General features: G+C 46.9%; 1 protein-coding gene across 1 annotated transcript in view; it reads right to left on the bottom strand.

The window, feature by feature from the left end:
• The window catches only part of TECTA (tectorin alpha), a 103,917-nt gene that overhangs the window by 50,156 nt on the left and 28,144 nt on the right, over positions 1 to 25,617 (bottom strand). Inside the window, exons 10-12 of the mRNA XM_005857110.2 lie at positions 23,130 to 23,202; positions 19,181 to 19,782; positions 12,126 to 12,687 (exon numbers count right to left, since the gene is read on the bottom strand). Coding sequence (XP_005857172.1) covers positions 12,126 to 12,687; positions 19,181 to 19,782; positions 23,130 to 23,202 — 1,237 coding nt within the window. The remainder of the gene's footprint in view (positions 1 to 12,125; positions 12,688 to 19,180; positions 19,783 to 23,129; positions 23,203 to 25,617) is intronic.

Raw genomic sequence — 25,617 nt, 5'->3', positions numbered from 1 at the left:
AAGGCAGGGCCAGACAGTCAGGAACCCAGGGCCTCCCCGGCTCCCCGTCGGGGACGTGGAGGGCGCGCGGGGAGGAGAGTGCGCGCGACCGCCTTTCCCCATGACCGCCCTCTTTGCTTTTGGAAAGCCTCCGACTGATGATGGCTTAAATAATGGGCCAGCGAGCAGGTGGAGGCAACCGGAGGGCTCTCACTAATCTTGTCCTCTGCTCAGCCTCTGATCTGCTCGTGTAAACGCGCCCCCCCCCCGCCCCCAGCAGGCATCTCCGCTTCCGGCAGGCGCCCGGTCATTCCTGCCTGGGACACTCACACTGCTCTCCCTTAGGCACGCTGCCTGCCCTCTCGGCCTACCCGCACCCAAGCCTTCATCAAGTTCCCCACTCAGCCAACACTAACAACGCACCCTCATCTCAGAACTTCCATCCTAAGCCGACAGTTTATGATGGTGGGCCTCTGAGCGCCTTGGTTTCCGAGACGGCAAACGGACGTGTGTGCAGACCCCTGCCAACTCTGCGCTATGGGTTTCACCTGCATGCAGATGCTTTCATGGAAAGCAGTTAGGGTTCTGGCGAAGAGATCGGCTCTGGAGCAGATGTGAGAGACCACAGCTCCTCAGTCCGTAACACCTGCTTCAGGATGTGTGCTTAGAGCAGTGCTGAGCCAGAAGTGTTCAGTAAGTGTTAGCCAATCATTAAGACAGGCATGCTTAAGGGTTTTACAGGAACTTACTTTAATAGGTGTATATAGAAAGCACAACTACTAATATGTGAGAATTTCTGCTCCATTCAAGGCTAACACTTAGCCTTGAATTCTGGTATTTGCATCACTGCATGATATATTTCATGTGCTTGTGATGCTGCTGCAGTGAACATTCTTGTACATATATTTTCCCTCATGAGTAAGTGAACCTGTACAATAAATTCCTGAAAGTGAAATTGCTGGGTCAAAGGGTATGTACATTTAAATTCCCGACAGATGCCACTGCCGTGCCTTCTAAAGAGGCTGCCCTAGTCACCCTCCCCCCAGCGCTGCAGGAGGAGGCCTGTTTCCCCACACTCGCCCTGACTGTTTATCACCAAATTTTCTGACCCTTGGAAATATGAAAAGTTCAGTGCTGTGGCTACAAGGGATTGCATCCAGAATATATGGAGAACTCTTAAAAGTCAACAATAAAACAAACAAACAAACAACCTGATTTAAAAGTGGGCACAGGACCTGAGTAGACATTTCTCCAGAGAAGACATATGAATGAAGAGATATGAATGACCAATAAGTACAGAAAATATGTCCCAGGTCACTAATGATCAGAGAAATACAAACCAAAACTACAATGAGACCTTATACGCATTAGAATGGCTACTATTAACACACAGGATAAAAATGCTGTGGGGCATTTACACCAGGGAATACTACGCAACTGTAAAAGAGAGGGATCTCTTACCCTTTGGGACAGCATGGAGGGGCCTGGAGAGCATTATGCTAAGTGAAATAAGCCAGTCAGAGAAAGACAAGTATCACATGATTTCACTTATTTGTGGAATCTAATAAACAAAATAAATTTACCAATAAAATAAGACCCGAAGCCTTGAAGGCATGGAACAGACTGACATACCTTGATGTGGCCTTGGGGGGGGGTGCGGGGTGAGAAGAGATAAACCAAAGAAGTTATATACTTACTAGAGGGCTGGTGCACGAAATTTGTGCATTTGGGGGGGAGGGAGTCCCTCAGCCCAGCCTGCACCCTCTCACAGTCTGGGAGCCCTCGGGGGATGTGCAACTGCTGGGGAGTGGGCCTAAGCCAGCAGTCGGACATCCTTAGTGCAGCTGCGGAGGCAGGAGAGGCTCCCGCCACTGCCACTGTGCTCACCAGTGGTGAACCTGGCTTGTGGCTGAGCGGCACTCCTCCATGGGAGCGCACTGACCCCCAGGGGGCAGCTCCTGCATTGAGCATCTGTCCCCTAGTGGTCAGTGCACTTCATAGTGACTGGTCATTCCGCTGTTGGGCCGACACCAGCTCTCCGACATCCTCTTAGGGGTCCCAGATTGTGAGAGGGCGCAGGCCAGGCCCACCAACCCCACTGGTGCATGATCGGGGCTGGGAGGGACATAGGAGGTTGGCCAGCTGGGGAGGACCGTAAGAGGGCCCCAGGGTATGTCTGGACCGTCTTGCTCAGTCCCTATCGGCTGCACCCCAGCAGCAAGCTAACCTACCAGTTTGAGCATCTACACCAGGGGTGGGCAAACTTTTTGACTCGAGGGCCATAATGGGTTCTTAAACTGGACCGGAGGGCCGGAACAAAAGCATGGATGGAGTGTTTGTGTGAACTAATATAAATTCAAAGTAAACATCATTACATAAAAGGGTACGGTCTTTTTTTTTTTTTTTTTTAGTTTTTTTCATTTCAAACGGGCCGGATCCGGCCCACGGGCCGTAGTTTGCCCACGGCTGGTCTACACCCTGGTGGTCAGTACACGTCATAGCAACTGGTCGAATGGTTGACTGTCTGCCCCCTGGTAGTCAGTGCACGTCATAGCGTGCGGTTGAGCGGCCTTAGCATATCATTAGCATATTATGCTTTGATTGGTTGAACGGATGACCAGATGACTGGACACTTAGCATATTAGGCTTTTATTATATAGAATATGCATAGCCCATCGACAAGGGCAATAGGTGATGAAGACCTGGGGGTGGGTGGGTTGGGGCTGGTAGGATAGGGGATAAAAGGGGGTGGAAGGGGAGACATCTATAATACTATCAACAATAAAAAAATACACTTTAAAAAAACCACAGGAAAATAGCAAGTGTTGGCAAAGAGTGGAGAAATTACAACCCTTGTGCACTGTTGATGGAAAGTAAAATGGCGTCACTGCTGTGGAAAACACTATGGCAGGTCCTCAAAAAATTAAAAATGGAAATTACCATATGATCCAATAATTCCACATCCAGGTATATACTAAAAATATTTGAAAAAAAGTATCTCAAAAAGATATATGTTCAGCCATGTTCATAGCATTATTCACAATAGCTAGAATGTAGAAGCAGCCCAAGTGCCCATTGATGAATGAATGGATAAACAGAATGTGGTATATGCATAAATAGAATATTATTCAGCTTTGACAAGGAAGGGAGTTCTGCATTACACTACAACATTGATGAACCTTGAGGGCATTATACAAAGTGAAATAAGCTACTCATAAAAAGACAAATACTATATGATTCCACTCACATGTAGTATCTAAAGTACTCAAGTTCGCAGAGACAGCAATTCGAACGCTGGTTACTGGGGGCTGGGAATGGAGGGCTATTGTTTAATGGGTGTGGAGTTGCAGTTTTGCAAGATGAAAAGAGCTCTGGAAACGGATGGTGGTGGTGGTTGCACAATATGGACGTACTTAAGGGCAGTGAAGTGTGCACTAGAAGTGCTTATATGCATAAGTTCTGTTGTATGTACTTTATCACAGTAAAAATGCTCTATCTGTTATATCCGTGTTCATTGTGCGGTCCATCATCTTTTCATTGTTTATAACTCATTTGTGTGTCCTTTTCTGTTAACTGTCTTTCAATGACCTTTGCACATTTTGTCTTATTAAATTATGAGATATCTTTATAAAAATAGATATTTGTCATTCAGTTGTTATTAAATGTTTTTCATTTGTAATTTGACTCTGCTTTTTCAGACACATATTTGATTGTTTTTATGATGTTTTTGACATGTAGAAATTTTAAAGTGGTCAAATTTATCAGATTTTCCCTTATGGCTTTCGGTGTTTTGCTTAGAAAAGGGTATACCTACTGCAAGATTACCAAACCCAACCAAACAAAAACTCCTTTGTTTTTTCTAGTACTTTCATAACTTAAGAATTTGTTGCTTAATTTTGGTTTTGTCTGAATTTTAATTTGGAGTGAAGGGTGAAGGAGGAATTTAGCTATTTTTCTCCAATGAATTGAAATGCCACTTTATTTGATAGTAACTTCTCTTCAGTGTTTGGGCCTATTTCTATATTTCTTACCTTTTGACTGGCTGGTCTTTCTGTTCATGTTCCAGTGTTCATGACTGAAGTTCTACAATACTACATGACTGAAGTTCAACAGCTGGAGAGATGCTACCGATTTAAAGATGCCCTTTATTGTTTCAAATGTGCTGGTCCCATTTCTGCCACTAGACTATAAACTTCATATTTTATACTTCTGCTTCTTTCATGGCACCTCCACAATGCTAAGCACATGGCAGGAGGTTAATAAACATTTGATTTTTAAAGACAAACTTTGAATTACGAATACTGATTTTCTTAACCCAAATGAAGTAATGAGGGCTGAGTGGTGACAGCTCGACATCTGGACTTCCACACGGTCACAGACGTGTCTCTTTCCAGGGCCAGGGGCTGGTTTGGCCTTTGTTCCCAGGTGGGCAGGGTGCATGGATTCCCTGAAGAGCAATGTCGTACGGCAGAATGGACAAGGGCTTTGGAGTCGAAGTGGCCTGGTCTAAGCCCTGCTCTGCCACTAGCAGTGCCACCCTGGGCAGGTTGCTTGCCCTCTCTAAACCTCTTTTCCTCATCTGTAAAATGGGCGCAATAACATCTCCCTCATCACGTAGTTACAAGATAAAGTGAGGCCCAATTTTCAAAGCTTCTGGAACAGTGCCCGGTGCTTGCGATAGCTCCTCTTAGAGCAGTCACTGTCGGAGGAGCAGTGGTGGTTTTCCTTTAGTTAGTCAACAGAAGCTCAACGGGCCTGCAGAGAACTATGTCAGAAAACCCCTAGTTACCAGACTCTGCAACCAGGACTCTGAAGCAGCCACTGATAAAAGGGAAAATTTAATGATATTCAACTTTTTAAAAATATATATTTTATTGATTTTTTACAGAGAGGAAGGGAGAGAGATAGAGAGTTAGAAACATCAATGAGAGCGAAACATCGATCAGCTGCCTCCTGCACACCCCCTACTGGGGATGTGCCTGCAACCAAGGTACATGCCCTTGACCGGAATCGAACCTGGGACCTTTCAGTCCGCAGGCCGATGCTCTATCCACCGAGCCAAACCGGCTAGGGCAATGATATTCAACTTTGATGACCACTGACCAGGCACCAGGCACTGGTGGCCCGGCGCAGGAGACATCACCCCATGTAGCACCCACAGTGGCTGGTGGACACCGCCCACTCCTCATCCTCTAGACCAGTAGTCGGCAAACTGAGGCTTGCGAGCCACATGCGGCTCTTTGGCCCCTTGAGTGTGGCCATGAAGTTTCAAATCGCCCTGTACGTTTGCGCTCGCACGTGGTATTTTGTGGAAGAGCCACACTCAAGGGGCCGCAGTTTGCCAATCACTGCTCTAGACCAGCAGTTCTAACCTTGGCTTGCACATTAGAATCACCTGGGAATCTTTTTAAAATCCTGATTTCTGGGCCTCATCCTCCGGAAATTCTGTTTCTTTGTTATGGGGTGAGGCCACAACATTAGTAACAAAGCAACAGAATTTCCGGAGGATGAGGCCCAGGAATCAGGATTTTAAAAAGATTCCCAGGTGATTCTAATGTGCAGCCAAGGTTGAGAACCACTGGTCTAGACTGTGCAACGCCTTCGGCACCAGGGGAGCCCCCAGCGCCCCAGTACCTGGGCCTGACGGGCCGGGGAGAACACTGCCTCTGGGATGAAACCAGTACCAGCAGCTCCTCTACAGGGTTGCTGTGGGCAGTGCAGACACATAGAGCACTTAGAACAGTGCCTGGCACATGGTCAGAGCTAAATACCTGATGCACTTACTGTTTTCACTTCCTGTACTTTCACTATCTAGTACTTTAAGTCCCCCATTTTATTTTATTTTTTAAAACATATTTTTATTGATTTCAGAGAGGAAGGGAGAGGGAGAGAGAGATAGAAATATCAATGAGGAGAAAGACTCATTGATCAGCTGCCTCCTGCACGCCCCACACCGGGGATCGAGCCCGAAACCTGGGCATGTGCCCTGACCAGGAATCGAACCGTGGCCTCCTGGTTTGCAGGTTGATGCTCAACCACTGAGCCATGCCAACCGGGCAAGTCCCCCATTTTAAGGCACTTGAAAGCATGATAGACTCAGTTGAATGAATTTTAAGGAGAGGTTAGTAATTAAGACGATTTACATCCCCTTCCTGTATGTTCCACTTGGGTTAATGCAGTCACAGACCAGGAACTGAGCACGGACTTCCATCTCCAGGCCTCCGCCTGCTCCAGTGAAGCCACGTGGTCTAATCCATCCTCCCGAGAGCGCCCCTCAGATGGCACCTGGGAGTGTGGACGGGCCAGTTCTCAGGAGGATGCGGGGGGAGGGGCGTTCGCTCGCCTTTACTTCTCAGTGGTTGGATTTATATCAAATCTGGTTACAAACAAGGGTTCTCAAGACAGTCTCTGCTCACTGATCTCTCAGACTGAACGGCTGAGCTGGGGCTTGGTCTCTCACAGATTTTCTCTGCTTTTTAAGTTTGAAATGGAAAACTAAGCTGCCCCCAATGTGTCTACTCCCCATCCTCACCCACATACTGTCTTTGAATTATAATTTTGTCTCTTATTTCAGCTTTTCCTTGTGCCAGTCACTGCCACCATCTCTCCGGGTCCTCCTTTTCGGACATTTCCCCTGTCCTGGGGGCCAAGGAGGGGCAGGCTGACCCTCTTGCAATGGGTGCTGGGAAGCAGACGGCGGGGACTGGGATGGGGTCCCAGGCCGAGGTGAGAATTCTGTGCCGTGGGCCTTGGGCCCAGCTCTCCACGCTACATACCGAGGAGGCAACTGGAGTCCGGAAAAAACTTCAAGGAGGGGAAGAAAGGGTGTTGGAAGGAGGGCAGAAGGACAGGAAAATGGTCTTCAGATCCTTCATGAAATCACCTCTCTAAACTGCTTCCTCATCCTGCACTATGCTTAGCCCCATGGGCCCAAGCTCTGCAGAGGGAATGGCACATGGGCTTGCTAACTCATTCCTTTTCCTCCTCATAAGTGACAAAAATGAGACCCATATTGAAGATGCGAGTCCCTGGCATTAGCCCCCTCAAGAACAATTCTTCCCATGACATCTGCTCCCTGCAGCTGGAAGCCATGGTGTGGCATACACTGTGCCTGCGCCCATCCCAGCCATCCTGGAGAGCAGCTCAGCCTCGCGTGCCGGGTGCAGGGAAGGGGCTCCTTGCAGTGGGTCTCAAGATGGAGCAGGCAGTGTCCTTAAAACTCTTTCCCCACATGCACCCGTTCGAGGCCCCGGCACCACAGCCTGATGCTGACCTGATGAACCCACGGCGGCTCCGGGGTTTATCCGGACCCTGGCTTTTTGTTGCCTATTTACTCTACTGAAGTCACAGAGGCCAATGAGTGTGACAGACACTCCTGGCATCATTACTCCAGTGCCTCACTCTGTGGCCAATTATGGATGAAATGCTATTAACATATTTCTCTCCCTCTCCCCATTGCCTCCCACACGCTACATAAACCTCATTATGTGGAATATAAATGAACTGCAGGAGTATGAAACTATAACACTGTTCCTGGGTTTTCATCCAAATCTCCCTTTTCCAGAATGCAAAGGGAGTGTGTTCTCCGGGAACCAGGCTTATCACTTATTTAGAGCCCTCTGCATCCAGCATCAACCTGTAGCCTCTTCACACAGCTCGGTCTAGAGGAAATCCGGGGCAGCGGATGAGGCCGAGATGGGCAAACACACTAAGGCAGGTTGCCCAAGACCGAGAGTGGTTTCTCCTCCAGCCCTTTTCCTGTACAATGTGTTACATGAAGGCAAATTGTTTCAGTACATAGTACACCAGTACAGTGTATGGGCTGAGAGCATAAGCTTTGGGGATAAAAAGGTCAAATTCAGACTTTGCCACTGAGATAGTATAACTTTAGGCAAGTTACATAATTCCTCAGAGTCTCGGGTTTTTACCAACTAATTGGGTCACTGAAGAGAATAAATAAGATAATGTTGATGAAGTGTTCAGCACAGGGATTGGCTCAGAGCAAGCCACTGATATAATAATACCATTTAGCACACACAGAATGTGCTGCTGTGCTCTCAACGACCTAATGTTATCCTCCTGATGTTTCTGTAGCATAAAGGGTGTAGACAACGGCTTTATCACAGCATTATCGGGGGAGGGGGGAAGACTAAGAACCAGGGAGGAAGAGCGAAATGCTCCAAGGATAGAGCAAGGCTAGAATCCAGGGGCTCTCAGTCTGTTTCTAATGCTCTCAACACCTTGCTGTGTGTCATAAGCACAGAGTCTGATACATGACATATATGAATCAAATAGATAGAATAACACACTACAACAATGGGCCCATGAGGTAATAGAGATAACTAACTAATTAACCTACTAACTAACTCTTTCCCTATCGGTCCTTTGTTAGAATTTGAAAAAAATATAAATATTATTGATTTCAGAGAGGAAGGGAGAGGGAGAGAAAAATAGAAACATCAATGATGAGAGAATCATTGACCACTGCCTCCTGAGCGCCCCTGACCTGGAATCGTGTGACCTCCTGGTTGATGCTCAACCACTGAGCCACACTGGCTGGGCATGCTCTATGTTTTATATAAATGATTGGTTCAAGCTAGTGGAACAGGTAAATGCTGTGCTTGCTGCAGCTCACAACCACATAAAAATTACAACTGAACTACAGAACAGCCATTGTTCAGAACTTCCTGAAGTCCTACAACGTAAGGACATACAGAAGAAGCCACATCAAGACAGACAGATGGAGCTGGTCCCACACCCATCTATGGCAGATAAGAACCAGGAGGGACATCCCATTGGCCGAGATCCCCCCTGAGAAGCGAGGAGCCCCAGTCCCACACCCGGCTCCAAGGTGACTGAGTGAGACAGAGGCTGCTGGAGTCCCAGGCAGTTTCTCTTAAAGGACACACACATGGACTTACTGACCATCTCACTCCAAGCTCCAGCGCTGGGGCAGCAGCTTGACAGGGACATATGAGGAGGGACTGAATTGTCTGGTTTCAGGACGAGGACTGGAGTAGTTTTGTCCCAGACATAAGTGCTGGCAGAGGCAATTGTTCCTTTGTTGATCCCTCTCCCCACCCAGCCTGCACTCGCATTTGGGATCATATCTGAGTCTCCATTAACCTAGCTAAAACTGTTTGTCCTGCCCTGGTGACTCCCTGAGACCTTATCCCACCCAACTTGCAGGTCCACCCAACCTGCCTCCGGGGGCCTTTCCTTACAAACAGGCTATGTTGGTTCATGTTGTGAGATTTTCCTAAAACCTCTCAAAGTTTCACAAACCCCAAACAAGCAGCATCTGGCCTCAGAATGCCCCATGTCTTGATATGCAGCCCCCAGCCTGGGTGGCCCCGAGCAGGGCACAGGCAGCAACCGACCTCGGCCTGCACCAGAGCCTCCACCTAGAGGCCCCAGAACCAACATAGGGTGGCCAGATTTAGACCACACCAGAGCACCACCTCCACAAATGATACACTCAGAGGGCAGCCACCAGAGCCCTACTGAAGTGAATCCTGCTTCACAGGGTCAGCCCCTACCCAGCTACTCCTCTGCTGTAGTCATGACCAGTCCTCACAAACAATCATCCTGAGCAACCAGCCAAGATCAATCCAGCATAAATTACATCAGAAAGGCACTCTCACCCACACAAGGGACACATCTGGAACGCCTGGCTCAGGTGACCAGGGAGACTGTGCCACTGGGCTCCACAGGACACCTACTACATGAAGCCACTCTACCAAAAACAGGAGATGTAGCAGCTCTACCTAATGCATAGAAACACAGAGAGACAGTCAAAATGAGGAGGCACAGAAACATGACCTAAAAGAAAGAACGGAACAAAATTCCGAAAGAAACAAACAAACAAACACTAAACACAATAAAGACAAGCAATCTACCAGATGCAGAGTTCAAAACACAGGTTATAAGGATGCTCAATGATCTAGAGAGAACTTCAATAACAAAGAGATAGGAAACATAAAATTAGAGATAGAAAACATAAAAAGAACCAGTCAGAAATGAAACCTACAATAGCTGAAATGGAGAATACATTAGAGGGGATCAACAATAGATTAGATGAAGCAGAGACAGAATCAGCAATTTGGAAGATAAGGTAGCAGAATACTCCAATCAGAATGGCAAAAAGGAAACAATAAAAAATGATGAGGATATTCCAGATTGTGTGGCTCAGTAGTTGAGCACTGACCCATGCATCAAGAGAGCACAGGTTTGATTCCAAGTCAGGGCACATGCCCGGGTTGCAGCCTTGATCCCTAACAGGGGGCATGCAAGAGGCAGCCGATCAGTGATTCTCTCTCATCACAGATGTTTCTATCTCCCTCTCTCCCTTTCTCTCTCTAAAATCAATAAATGCATATTTAAAAAAAAACACACAGATGAGTATGGCTTAAGGGGCCTCTGGGACAACATAAATTGTATCAATATTTGCATCATAGGGGTCCCAGAAGAAGAGAGAGAGCAAGGAATTGTAAACCTATTTGAATAAATAATGATGAAAATCTTCCCTAGTGTGGTGAAGAAAAGAGACATATAAGCACAGGAAGTGTAGAGTCCCAAAATAGATGAACCCAAAGTTCCACACCAAGACACATCATAATTAAAATGCCAAAGGTTAAAGACAAAGAGAGAATTCTAAAAACAGCAAGAGAAGAGCAGTTAGTTACCTACAAGGGGCTTCCAACTTATCTCTCAACAGAAACTTTGCAGGCCAAAAGGGACTGGTACGAAACATTCAAAGTGAAGAGAAGCAATCGCGGTTACTCTGCCCAGCAAAGCGCTCATTTAGAACGGAGGGACAGGCAAAGAGCTACTCAGACACACCACTAAAAGAGTACATCACACCAAACCAGTATTACATGAAATGTTAAAGGGTCTTCTTTAAGAAGAAGAAGAAAAATATTAAAAATATGAATAATAAAATGGCAATAACTATAGATCTGTAAACAATTACCTTAAATATAAAGATTAAATGCTCCAATAAAAAAACACAGGGTGGCTGAAGGGATAAGAAAAGAAGACCCTTACATATGCTGCCTACAAGAGACCCACTTCAGATTAAAAGACTCAGATGGAAAGTGAATGAATGTAAAATATATTTCATGCAAATGGAAACACAAGAAAAGCTCGGGGAGCAATACCTACACTAGACAAAACAGACTTTACAACAAAATCTATAAAAGGGGACAAAGAAGGACCAAGCAATTTCTCTTCTGGGTATTATATCCAAAAGAAACCCAAAACATCAATTCAAAAATATATGCATCCATAAGTTCATTGTAGCGTTATTTAAAAGCAACAATGCCAAGATATGAAAGCAACCTAAGTGTCCATCAATAGATGAATGTCTAAAGAATAAATGGTGCATATATACAATGGATATAATGCTGCCCTAAAAAGGAATGAAATCTTACTATGTGCAAAAACATGAATGGACCTAGAGTGTATTATGCTGAATGAAATAATTCAGACAAAGAAATAAAAAACCTAATATTTCACTAATATATGGAATCTCAAAAACAAAATAAGTGAGCAAACAAATCAGAAATGAAGTCATAGATACAGAGAACACTTCGATGGTTGCCAGATGGGAGGTGAGTTTGGGGGAATGGGTGAAAAAGAAGAAGGGATTAAAAAGTACAAATTAATAGTTACAAAATAGTCAAGGGGATGTAAATTATAGCAAAGGTAATATAGTAAAAAATATTATAATAACTATGTATTGTGTCAGATGGGTAATAGATTTATTGGGTGATCTCTCTGTAAGTTATATAAATGCCTAATTACTATATTGTACACCTGAAACTAATATAATATTGTATGTCAACCATACCTGAAAAATAAAGGTTTTTTAAAATAATAAAGTAATATTTTTTTTAAAAAGAAAAAAGTAAATGATTTTATTTCATCCTCAGAGCAACATATGAAATAAGTGATATTACCTCAACCTTATAGATAAAGACATGAAGGCTCTGGGAGGTTATACATGTTGTTTCAGACAATAAACTCAATTCTAAAGGGCTTATCCTTAAATTGCTTTAGTCAGTTTTCTCTGTCGCCTATGGAGATGGGAGACTGGCATGTCCACACCAATCAAGACACAAGGCAAGATAAGGGGGAGGACTCACAGCAGGATGTGTAATTCCTCCAGCCGGTCACAGCGATCCCCTGTGTCTGGCAGGTGCTGGCGTAGTTCTGCAGCCAGCTGCAGGCCGTCTGCACCGCGCCCCCATCGATGCAGGAGTCAAACAGGCAGTTCTTGTAGAAGAAGGTGGGGTTGACTTTGCTGTGACACTTGGTGAAGCCCGCGTTCTGGTTGGGGATCAGGCTGCACAGCTGCTGCACCTTGGAGAAGCCTTCCACCTTGGCACAGGAGGGGCAGCGGTCCCCACAGCCCACCTGGCAGAAGGTGTCCCTCTTCACCCAGCTCTGCCCAAACTCATTGATGCTGGATGCAAGCAGCCCCATGGGCATCTCCAGGTCGTCGTCGGGGTTGCCGTTATAGCGGCCACACAAACCGGAGGTGCCGTTCTGCATGGTCCGTGGGACTGTGATTGACAGGAAGGTCTTCCAGTCATACACGACCTTCAGGCCAAAATCTGTCTCCACCACCACGTGGAAGCCAAAGGAAAAGATATTTATCTTCCCTTGACCCAGTTTCAAAGGGAGATACAGCCGTTCATTGTTGACCTGCAAGAGAAAGAGGGTTGAAGTAGAGAAATTGCAGAGACCACCCAGCTCTTCTCCTAGTGATGAGTCTTCAGAGAGGTCATCTAAGAGAGCGATCTGAGCAGGCTGAAGACAATCTCTGCATTTTGTGTTGTTTATGTCCGTCAGCTCTGAACAACTATATGCCAACAAGCTGGACAATGTGGATGAAATGGACAAATTCCTAAAAAACTACAATCCTCCAAAACTGAATCAGGAGGAATCAGAAAACCTGAGTAGGCCAATGATAACTGATGAAATAGAAGCAGTAATCAAAAACCTCCCAGCCAACGAAAGCCCTGGTCCGGATGGCTTCACAGGGGAGTTTTACCAAACATTCAAATAAGAACTAAAACACCTATACTCCTCAAACTATTTCAAAAACCCAAGAGGAAGAACACTTCCAAGCTCTTTTTATGAGGCAAGAATTATCCTAATTCCACAGATATATAACAACACTGCAGATAAAGACACACAGATAAAGATACTACAAAGAAAGAGAATTACAGGTCAATATTCCTGATGAATATAGATTCTAAAATCCCCAACAAATTATTAGCAAATTGAATCTAGCAATATATTAAAAAGATCATACACCATGACAACGTGGGATTTATTCCAGGAATGCAAGGCTGGTGCAATATTCACAAATCAATAAATGTGATATAGCACATAAAAAAATTGAAAGACAAAAATCACAGGAACATGTAATAGATGCAAAAAAAGTGTTAGACAAAATGTAACACACATTTTTGACAAAAACTCTCAGTGAAGTGGGAATAGAGGGATCAAACATCAACACAATAAAGGCCATATATTTCAAACCTACAACCAACACCACATTCAAAGGGCAAAAACTAAAACCATCTCCCCTAAGAACAGGAACAAGATAGGGATGTCTGCTTGTACCACTCTTATTCAACACTAGAGGCCTGGTGCATGAAATTCGTGCATGGGGGGTGGGGGGTTGGGGTTCCATCCAGGACCCCTCGGGAGATGTCGGGCCTAAACCAGCAGTCAGATATCCCTCTTGCAAGCCCGACGCTGCATGCACCAGTGACCATACTTTTCATACAGGTGAAAGGCATCTTGCTGTTGTATGGGCAGCTACATTTGTTTGACCTAATTATAAAATGTGGTACATAACATGATCCTTCTGAGGCAATATTACCATTTTCCCCATCTTATGGGTGCAAAAACTGAAGCAGAGAGAAATTAAGTAATTGGCTTTGTCACACAGTTATAAGTGCCAGAATCAGGGCTGACCACAAAATGTGCAAGCCAGAGTCCATGCATGTCATCGCTGCATCATCCTGTTTTTTAAGTGTTAGAGCAGCCTTGCCAGGTTTTAATTTTTAAATCTAAGAGACTATTCCCAATATATAGGGTATGGTCCTTAGGCCTGGACGGCGATCAGAACCATCTGTGGGGTGACCAGCGGGTGGGATAATCACCCCCTCCCACCCGCTGGCACTGGCCTTGGCTGGCAGCCTGGCACCATCTGCTGGCCAGCCCCACCCCCAATTGCTGCTGCTGGTCACCTCCCACTCAGGGGGCACACGATCAACACAGGAGCTGCCCCCTGCGTTGAGCATCTGCCCCCTGGTGGTCAGTGCGCGTCACAGTGACCAGTCCTTCTGAAGTTCAGTCGATTTGCATATTAGGGTCTTATTATATAGGACTAGAGGCCCAGTGCATGAAATTCGTGCACGGTGTGGCGGGGGGGATCCTCTCAGCCAAGCCTACACCCTCTCCAATCCGGGACCCCTCGGACATCCCTCTCACAATCCAGGACCGCTGGCTCCTAATTGCTCACCTGCCTGCCTGCCTGATAACCCCTAATTGGCCCCCCTGCCAGCTTGATCACCCCTAACTGCCTCTGCCTGCCAACCTGATTGCCCCCAACTGCCCCCCTGATGGCCTGGGTGCCCCTCACTGCCCCCCTGCTGGCCTGGTCTCCCCATGCAGCCTGCTTGTTCAGTTGTTTGGTCAACCCTCACTAACCCCCCTTCCGGCCTGGTAGCCCCACGCAGCCTGCTTGTTCAGTTGTTTGGTCAACCCTCACTAACCCCCCTTCCGGCCTGGTAGCCCCACGCAGCCTGCTTGTTCAGTTGTTTGGTCAACCCTCACTAACCCCCCTTCCGGCCTGGTAGCCCCACGCAGCCTGCTTGTTCAGTTGTTTGGTCAACCCTCACTAACCCCCCTTCCGGCCTGGTAGCCCCACGCAGCCTGCTTGTTCAGTTGTTTGGTCAACCCTCACTAACCCCCCTTCCGGCCTGGTAGCCCCACGCAGCCTGCTTGTTCAGTTGTTTGGTCAACCCTCACTAACCCCCCTTCCGGCCTGGTAGCCCCACGCAGCCTGCTTGTTCAGTTGTTTGGTCAACCCTCACTAACCCCCCTTCCGGCCTGGTAGCCCCACGCAGCCTGCTTGTTCAGTTGTTTGGTCAACCCTCACTAACCCCCCTTCCGGCCTGGTAGCCCCACGCAGCCTGCTTGTTCAGTTGTTTGGTCAACCCTCACTAACCCCCCTTCCGGCCTGGTAGCCCCACGCAGCCTGCTTGTTCAGTCGTTTGGTCATCCCTCACTAAGCCCAATGCCGGCCTTGTTGTCCCACTCAGCCTGTTTGGTCACCCGTTTGGTTATTTCGGATGTGACGGCCCCTGGATCTTTATATATGTAGATAGTACTGGAAGTCTTAGCCACATAGATCAGAGAAGGGAAAACCTAAAAGGCATCCAAATTGGAAAGGAGGAAGTAAAACTATCACTATTTGTAAGTGACATGATATTGTACATAACAAACCCTAGACTCCACCAAAAAACTACTAGATTTAATAAATGAATTAGGCAATGTAGCAGGATACAAAATTAAAATCCAGAAATTGGTTGCATTTTTATACACCAATAATAAATTCTCAGAAAGAGAAACTAAAGAAACAATCCCATTTACCATTAGAACAAAAAAAATTAAGATACTTAGGAATAAACTTAAGCAAGCAGGTAAAAAATATCTATTCAGAAATTTACAGGACATTGAAAAAAAGAGACAGAGGAAGACATAAAACAAATGGAAGAATATACCATGTTCATGGATTGGTAGAATTAATATTATTCAAATGTCCATATTACCCAAAGCAATCTATAGATTTAATGCAATCCCTATAAAATACCAACAGCATATTTCACAGAACTAGAAGAAATACTCCAAAAATTTATATGAAAACAAACAAAAAAAAAAGACTCAGAATAGCCACAGCAATCTTAAGAAAAAAGAATAAAGTTGGAGGGATCACAATACCAGATATCAAGTTATACTACAAAGCCACTGTAATCAAAACAGCCTGGTACTGGCACAAGAACTGGCATATAGATCAATGGAACAGAACAGAGATCCCAGAAATTGACCCAAGCCATTACACTCAGTTAATATTTGACAAAGTAGGCAAGAGCATGCAATGAAGTCAAGACAGTCTTTTCAATAAATGATACTGAGAAAATTGAACAGATACATGAAAAAAATGAAGCTAGACCACCAACTTACACCATACACAAGAATAAACTCAAAATGGATAAAGACTTAAATGTAAATCATGAAACCATAAAAATCCTAGAAGAAACTATAAGCAACAAAATCTCAGACATCTCACATAGCAGTATCTTCACCTAGGACAAAGGAAACAAAGGCAAAAATAAACAAATGGGACTACATCAAACTAAAAAGCTTCTGCACAGCAAAATAAACCATCAACAAAATAAAAAGGGAACCCACTCTATGGGAGAACATATTTGCCAATGATACATCTGATAAAGGATTAATATCCAGAATATATAAGGAACTCATACAATTTAACAAAAGGTAGACAAACAATCCAATTGAAAAATGGGCAAAGGACCTAAATAGACCCTTCTCCAAAGTGGACATATAGACAGCCAAGAGACATATGCAAAATGCTCAAAGTCACTAATCATCAGAGAGATGCAAATTAAAATGACAATAAAGTATCACCTCACAACCTGTCAGAATGGCTACCATCAACAAATCAACATACAACAAGTGCTGGTGAGGAGAAAAAGGAACCCTAGTCACTGCTGGTGGGCATGTAGACTAGTGCAGCCACTATGGAGTTTCCTCAAAAAATTAAAAATGGAACTCCCATTTGACCCAGCAATCCCACTTCTAGGAATACATCCTAAGAAACCAGAAACACCAATCAGAAAGAATGCATGCACCCCTATGTTCATAGCAGCACAATTTACAATAGCTAAGATCTGGAAACAGCCCAAGTGCCCATCAGTAGATGAGTGGATAAAAAGCTGTGGTACATTTACACCATGGAATACTATGTAGCAGTGAAAAAAGGATCTCTTACTCTTTCAGACAGCATGGAGGGACCTGGAGAATATCATGCTAAGTGAAATAAGCCGGTCAGAGAAAGACAAGTATCACATTATCTCACTCATATGTGAAATCTAAAGAACAAAATAAACTGATGAACAAAACAGATTCTGAGACATAGAAGCATGGAACAGATTGACAAATCTCAGAGGGAAGGCAGAGGTGGGAAGAGATTAACCAAATAACTTAAATGCATATATGTGTATCCCATGGACTCAGAATACATGCACCTCTATATTTACTGCAGAGTTATTTACAATAGCCAAGGTATGGAAGCAACCCAAGTGCCCATCAATAGACAAGTGGATAAAAAAGTGGTGGTACAGACATAATGAAATATTACTTGCTGGTAAGAAGTAATAAAATCTTAGCATGTGCGACAGCATGGATGTACCTAGAGGGTATTATAGCAAGTGAAATAAGTCAGAGAATGGCAATACCATATGAACTTACTTGCCTGTGGAATCTAAAGAACAAAAAAAGGGAACAAACTAACACATACAGAGAATGGGCTGGTAGTTGCCAGAGGAGAGAGGTGGGGCTGGGCGACAGAGGTGAGGGGTTGAGGAGTAGAGACTGGTAGTTACAGAACAGTCACAGAGTGTAAAGTTCAGTGCAGGGACAGTCAGTCACGGAGTGATAACTCTGTGTGGTGCCAGGAAGGTACAGGAAGTATCGGGGGATATATGTGAAGTATTTCTAACCAGTATGTTGTACACCTGAACCAACATAAAATAATATAGAGAGTAAACTATAATTGAAAAATAAAATTAAGAGTAAAAATAAATTTATAAAAAATTATAAATCGAAGGGTAGCGATACATCAAATGAGGAGAAAAGGTCAAGTCACTTGGGCAAAATGACTGACATGCTTAACACATATGATGACAATGGGTTAGAGGGAAGTTCTGTACTCAGCTTAACCTGTCCAGACAGCTGCTGGAAACTTTATGTGGCTAAAAGCAAAGAATCCAATATATTTCTAATGGCCCCAGAGGCAATTTAACCTCCCAGATTGCTGTAAATGTGACCAGCAGCAACATGGCAGTCAGAGGAACCCTGGAAGAAAGGCCTTTTCTGTCACCTCACTCACTCACTCGACAAATGTTGTCATTCCATTTAACATAAAGATTCATTAGGTGTGCTTCCTGTGCTCAAGAAGCCCACAGTTAGAACTGAGTGAGCTAGAGATGAACATCACAAAAAATACAGTATGATTAAAGCAATAACGGAGATGGTAACCAGCTGTTAGGAGAAGCACAGAGGAGAATAAGGGTGATGGAGAAAGTCGAACATCCTAAACCAGTCCCTCCAAAATGCTCAGCCAGCGGCTGTGGGCTGGCTTGTTTGTGTCCAAGTGATGCCCAGAGCAAGGCCTTGGCCGAGGCAGGGCCTACCGCTCCTCTGATGTCCTAGGTGGGCCCAGGAGTGTACGGAACTCCTCAGGTCCTGCTGCTCCTCCCTTCATGGTCCAGGGAATGAAAAGGTGGGGAGGACAGAAGGAGGAAACCAAGGCCTCATGAACAGGCCTGTGGGAGAGCCCCGAGGCCTCCGAATGCTTGCAAGACTCTTGAGCTCCCCAATCCCATGAGAGCCAAGAGGGGACGGGGCGAGGGGGTCAGAGGCCAGAGCAGACAAACATCATTCTGGTCCTGAAAGAGGGAAGGATGTGGGTCAGACAGTAGGACCACATTAGGTGCCCAATCTGTGCTGAGCACGTGTTCTCCTTGCCAGACAGAGTGACTGCCCAAGGCACCCAGTGGAGACACTAGCATTTGAATCGAGGTCTGAGCTCTTTCCAGCACTCGGCCACAGCACGAAAGGTGCCCCCTCTGGGGCTGGTGCCTCATTAGGTAGCTGCGACCTGGGACGATCATTTTCCTCTCTGAGGCTCAGCCTCCTTTATCTGTAAGATAAAGAGACAGACCATCTCCGGCCCCAACCACGCTAACATCCTCTCTGGGCTTTTCCTTGGATTCTGAATCAGCCTAGTGCAGCCACAACCGGGCTTACTGACCAAGAACCCTTGTCCTCCTGTCCCCACGACCCCCGTCCTGGGCTCTGGTCTGTGACTACTCACCAGCACAGTGTGCTTGTAGGCCCTGTGAATCACTATGCTGTAGCCAAACACGGTCACGTCCACCTGCTTGACCCACAAGGCCAGTGATGGGTCCCGGTCCTCGTTCTTGGCCGTGACAATAAACTTGGGGACTGACTCTGCGCTCGGCCTGCTTCCCGTGGTGCATAGGATGAGTGGGCAGCTGGTCTGGAAGTCAAAGGCGTAGCCGTCGAAGGTCAGGTAGTGGCCGTAGCCTGAGACGATGCAGGAGGCATCGGTGCGGGGCTGGCAGTAGTGCAGGCCGCCCTCCTCCATGCAGTACTCATCATCCTTGCAGGGGACGGTCTCGCAGTGGACGCTGTTGTCCGTGCCATTGCAGTAGCAAAAGATCTGGCAGTCCAGGTCCACCCAGAAGGTCTGGTTTGTGGCAAGTTGGTGCCCCTCAAAGTTGCAGCCACACTCGCTCCGGGCAACACACTGGCTGCCTTGCAGGGCATAGCCCTCGTCGCACTGACACCCCTCCGAGCAGCTGTCCACACAGATGGGGCCCAGGGCCAGCGTCTCGCAGGTCTCTGTACAGGTCATGCATTCCTCAAAGTGGCTGTTCTCCGGGCAGTCCAGAGCTGCAGGTGGTCAAGGAGAAGACAGAGGTCACAGAGTGTGGGTGCACTCATCAGCATGCATGTGTGTATGTGTGTGCGCATGTGTGTGTGAGCATGTGTATGTGAGCACACACATGCATGTGTATGAGAGCATGTGTGCACATGAGTGTGTGCATGTGCATATGTATATGTGAGTGTATATGTGTGCACATATGTGAGCATGTGTATGTGAGCATGTGCATGCATGTGTATGGGAGCATGTGCACATGTGCATGTGAGCATATGCATATGTGTATGTGTGTACATGAGCATGTGCATATGTGGGTGTGAGCACATGCATGTGTACATGTGAGTGTGTGTGCATGTATATATGTGAGTGCAAGCATGTGCGTATGTGAGTGTGTACATGTGTGGGTGTGAGCACATGTGGGTGTGAGTGTGTGCATGTGTGTTAGCATGTGTAGGTGTGTGAGTATGTATGTGTGTGCACATGTATATGTGAGCGTGTGCGTGTGTGAGTATGTGCATGTGTGTATGTGCATATGTGAGTGTGTGCATGCGTGTATGGGTGTGTGCATGTGTATATGTGTACATGAACAGGTGTGCAAGCATGAATACATGTGTGTATGTGTGCATGCATGTGTGTACTATGTGTGTTCTGTTATTTGACAGCACAGTGAGTTTGATAAAAGCCATAGCGTCCTCATCTGAGGTCATCAAAGGCTCAGTGAACCCCTCACCCATGTGCTCCTTCAGGGCACTTAGCTCTCTGTGAGCCTATGTTGGGCTCCTGCTACATCCCAGCCATTGTCCTAGGCACTTTGGTGCAACTTTTTCCAATAACCCAGAAGATAAGGCAAGTCTCATCATCCTGCCTTATACATGAGGAAACAGAAGTTCAGTGACGTAATTTAATCTGCCAGTAAGTACTGGGGAGAGATCCAAATCCAGATCTCCTGACTCAAAGACCTGGGACAGAACAAGTGCTGTGGATACTGCCCCTGAGCTTCAGCTTCTGCTTTTATCAAATAAGGACAATGATCACCTAGCTCAGTTGTTCTGAGGATCAATAAGCGAATATAATAGGTCCACAGTAGAGTCTCAAGGCCCTTTCCCTTCTTTGCACTTCCTTTGACTATGGATAGACTTTGTGACGGTATTTTTACTCTACAGATTGTTTTTCTTCTTTGCCTTTCATCTCTCTTATCTGCTGCCTTCTGGCTTCTTTCACCTCCTCCTCACCTTCTGCATATGGTCACCTCTACCTCCCTGCTCACACTCTTCCCCACCTAGACAGCCCCCGGAAGCCTTCACAAAACTGAATCCTACCCATTCTCCACGTTTTATTTCAACCTGCACTTCTGCTTAGAAGCGTCTGTAATAGATCAAGTCTCTGAGTCACAGAACTCAGCACATCCTATATAATAAAGATGTAATATGCAAATTGACCATCACACCCTCACACAAGATGGCTACCCCCATGTGGGCACAAGATGGCCACCACAAGATGGCCGGCAGGGGAGGGCAGTTATGGGCAATCAGGCCAGCAGGGGAGGGCAGTTGGGGGGGGCCAGGCCTGCAGGGGAGGGCAAGTAGGGGGGACCAGGCCTGCAGGGGAGGGCAGTTGGGGGGACCAGGCCTGCAGGGGAGGGCAGTTGTCAGCGACCAGGCCTGCAGGAGAGGGCAGTTGGGGTGACCAGGCTGGCAGTGGAGCAGTTAGGTGTCAATCAGTCCAGCAGAGGAGTGGTTAAGGGGTGATCAGGCTGGCAGGCAGAAGCGGTTAGGGGCAATCAGGCAGGCAGGCAGGCGAGCGGTTGGGAGCCAACAGTCTCGGATTATGAGAGGGATGTCCAACTGCCGGTTTAGGTCTAATTGGACATCCGGCAGTCAGACATCCCCCAAGGGGTCCCAGATTGGATAGGGTGCAGGCTGGGCTGAGGGACACCTCCCCCCCCCCACCAGTGCACAAATTTCATGCACTGGACCTCTAGTCTATAATAAAAAAGGGGTAATATACTAATTAGACTGGACGTCCTCCGGACGTCATTCTGGCCATCCTTCCTGATAAAGCTGGGGCCGGAGGGTAGCCAGCCTGGGTCCCGGATGCCTGCAGGCATCTGGAGGAGGGAAGCAGCCCTAGTCCCAGGTGCCTGCAGGCAGCCAGAGGAGGGAAGCCTGGGTCCCGGGTGCCAGAGGGAAGCCAGTACTGGCAGCCGGGGAAAGGAAAGCCTACCCTTGCATGAATTTTCATGCATCAGGCCTCTAGTAAATAATACGGCACACGCTGCTCATCATGAAGTTTCAGGTAACCTTCCCATTCTCTGTATTATTTTAGTTTGTTAAAATTTGACTTGGGAAGAGACAAATCCAGGAGCACAGAAGAAATCTACCTACAGTCCGTGTACTCTAACAACCTGTGAAAAGTCCCCACTGCCTCCTGGGAGAGTAAGATCTTGCCTTTGAAACTTTTTTTGAGCTCTTGTGCACACGATTACTCCTTCATAGTGTCTCAGAACCCAGGGACATGAAGGGGAATACTGAGAATTAACTTGATGGCAATGAGAGCTCTGCCCACAGTACCAGCTCAGCAGCCCCACACTAAGTGCTGACAGAATCATCTTCTTTCCTGGGCTGAAGGCCTCCTGCACACCCTGACCACACCTCCACACAGTGGAGGAGCTGACATCTGGCTCATCACTGATTAAATATGTCTGTAGGAGGGATCTTCACATTTGTCTCTAACTTAGGAATGTTATAACACTGACTACAGGTTTATGGTGACAGCAAATCACATGACATCTATATGGCTCACGTTTCATGACTTACCTTGTTGTCTGGATCTGTCTGAAAGCCCGGGACAGACCGACGTAAGTAATAAACATCCCCTGGCCCTGAAATGCCTCTGGGAGTTGTTTCAACAAGAGGGCTGGTCGAAGTATCTAAGCACTGAGCAGGGGTTGTCTCTCTAAATCCAAGGGAGACCTAACCCCCATTCTGCAAGACCCCGCCAGGTGAACCCCTCAGTACCCAGGGATGTGCTTCATCAAGGGCACACATTCCAGTTCTCCCGACCAGACCCATGTCCCCCAGGTCTGGACGAGACATCCTAGAGGACATCTCTCATTGAATCATGGCCTTTCGCCCCAAGAAACCAGGCTTCTGTCCAATGTCTCTCTCTATAAGAGGTGCTTCCCAGAGCTTCCTCCAGCGCTGCAGGCCCAGCTAGGGGTGGTGACTAGCCATCACGTCCGGGAAAAGAGAACCCCTCACCCTCTGGCTGCACTCACTTCACAAACAGTGCCACCAGGCTGTCCCGTCAGCACCCACAGCCCAGGAGCACTCCCTCTGGGTGGGAGCTCCCGTCTAACAGATGGCACAGACATAGCCTGGCAGCAAGGTGTCCTTGGCCTGGGGCAGATCAGCAAGTCCATGCCGTGCGGACTGGAGCAAGAACAGAGAGTGTCTTAGATAAACTGGAGACAGCACAGAGGAGTAGGAGGAAGTGGGTTAAAAGGAAGGCTTTGGGGGCGTATTAAAAGGTTCGACTAGATGTGCTGGTCAGTGGAAACCTTGGAACTCTTCTCCCTGTGGGTGGCTTTATGGAAAGAGCACGCGCCCCGAATTCCAGCTTCAGGACTCACAGCATCTGCTACCAACTCCTCCCAAGTGCGGTAAGGCGCGCCAGGTTTACATCGCCCTTTCCTGAGACCCCAGCCACCAAGCACTCCCTGTGCACCTCCAACTTCCAAAGCTCAGAAACCAGAGGTTTAAATAGAGGTGCATGCATGTGCGTGTGTGCGCGCGTGTGTTAGTTCTTAGTTCTAAGATACCTCTGTTGAAAGGCTTGGAGATAAAGCAAGAATACTCCAATAGCAATGGGTAAGCTTCACCCAGATCTTGTTTTCTAATACATTCCCCACCAAAAGGAACCGGGCTTCTTGGACTAATGGTAGATTCTAGTCTAGGACTGGGGAGGTTAAGAGATGAGTGTGGAATATTTTTTATGCAGAAAGTAAGGAAATGAATGAGGCATGCCCCAAGGACATCGGTGGCAACATGAAGGGGCTTCCACAGGCCGAGACTGGAACAGCTTTAACAGTAAAGTTATTGATAGATGTAATATAAGATATGAATTATTAAGAGAATCAGAGATCTGTGTATCTATATTGATAAGAGAGACAGATGCCTGAGACAAGTAGACGGATGGATGGATGAAGGGCAGACAAAGAGAAGGAGAGAGGGATGGAGCTGGAAACCATCCATTAGTAACCATGGCTACCGGCTGACACACACTGAAACGTGAAGGGTGCGATGACATGCAGGATACTTGCATGGTCTTCAAGTGTCTCTTCACAGATTGCTCATGACTTGCAAGAGAAAAGACATAATGACCACAGAGTAGAGACATTTGACAACATCAGGGTATCCATCTGCTGATCACCCACGAGAGGAATAGAGTACGCCCCTGGTGGCGGTGATGCTGGGAGAAAACGCACACGCCGCTGCAGGAGCCTGCGTGGGGATCACCGCAGAACCTCATCATGAGAAAATACCAAGCCCAGCTGGGGGCCATTCCACTTGTAAAAGGGGGAGGCTGTGTTCTTTAAAAGCGACAATGTCGGGAAAGGCAAATAAAGCCAAGGAATCGTCCAGCTGGACGGAAACGAAAGGGACAGGAAAACTAAACGCGACGTCGGTCCTGGACTGGGTCTGCATGGAGGGGATAAAAAAGCATAAAGGACACGACTGCGCCACTTTTAAAAAGGAAATGTGGATGTTAAATTATGACATCAATATTAACTTTCCTAACTGTGATTCTGTAAATGAGGTTCATTATTGTAAGGAAATAACACTAAATTATTTAGGACAAAAGGGCATGATGCATGCAACTTATTTTCAAGTGGAGAGAGAGAGTAAGAGAGAATGAAAAGCAAATGGGGCAAAATACTAACACTAGGTTAGTCTGGTTTAAGGTATATACATATTCTTGCAACTTTTCTGTAATTGAGGTTATTTCAAAATAAAATATTTAAAAATAAACAAGCCACGGTGGTGTTGGTTCTGGTTCAGGGCCCAACTTTTTGGTGAGAAAGGGGTGGGTGCTCCCGGCACTCCTCCTATTTTCCATGTGACTTCTCCCAGTGGCTCCCACAGAACCAAGAGTGTCTGATGTCAGGTGATCCCAGCAATTGTTCTAACTGAGACCATTCCTGCCACTGCCTGCGGAGAAGGGTCAGAGACCCTGGGGACCAGCAAGGTGAGATTCTCCAAGGAGCCACTGCCAAGTGTGCCCCAGGGAACAGCGCGATCTCTACTCCGAAAAAGCACCCCGACTGGCCACCTGCTATGGCAACAACTGGACCTTCCTTGCCAAGAGAGAAGGCACCATGCGAACCATGACCACAAAGCGCCCTCGTCCTAGGCCATGATGTGTGCTCTGCTAGATAAAACCGCCAGCCAAAAGGTGGCTAATTGTGCTCTGGCCGGTTTGGCTCAATGGATCGAGCATCCGCCTGCAGACCAAAGGGTCCCGGGTTCGATTCCAATCAAGGGCACGTACCACAGTTGCAGGCTCCTCCCCGGCCCAGGCCCTGGTTGGGGTCCATGCCCTGGTTGGGGTCCGTGCAAGAGGCAACCAATTGATGCCGTCAATATTTCCCTCTCTCGTCCACTCTCTCTGAAAATCTGTTGGCGAATGGCTCGCAGTGAAGAGCTGCTGTGCAATTGGGAACAATGTCGAACCATTGGTTTCCGACTCGGCAAGGTGCTCAGGAATCAGATGGGCCTGGAGCTCCCTCGGCAGGAAAGAGCCCAAGAGAGCCCCGCAGCCCCGCGGCCCCGCGGCCCCGCGCCCCC

This window comes from Myotis brandtii, unplaced genomic scaffold (assembly GCF_000412655.1).
Source record: "Myotis brandtii unplaced genomic scaffold, ASM41265v1 scaffold1074, whole genome shotgun sequence".
NCBI lineage: Eukaryota > Metazoa > Chordata > Mammalia > Chiroptera > Vespertilionidae > Myotis > Myotis brandtii.
The sequence above is the reverse complement of the archived record's forward strand: the minus strand, read 5'-3'. Positions and strand labels throughout refer to the sequence as shown.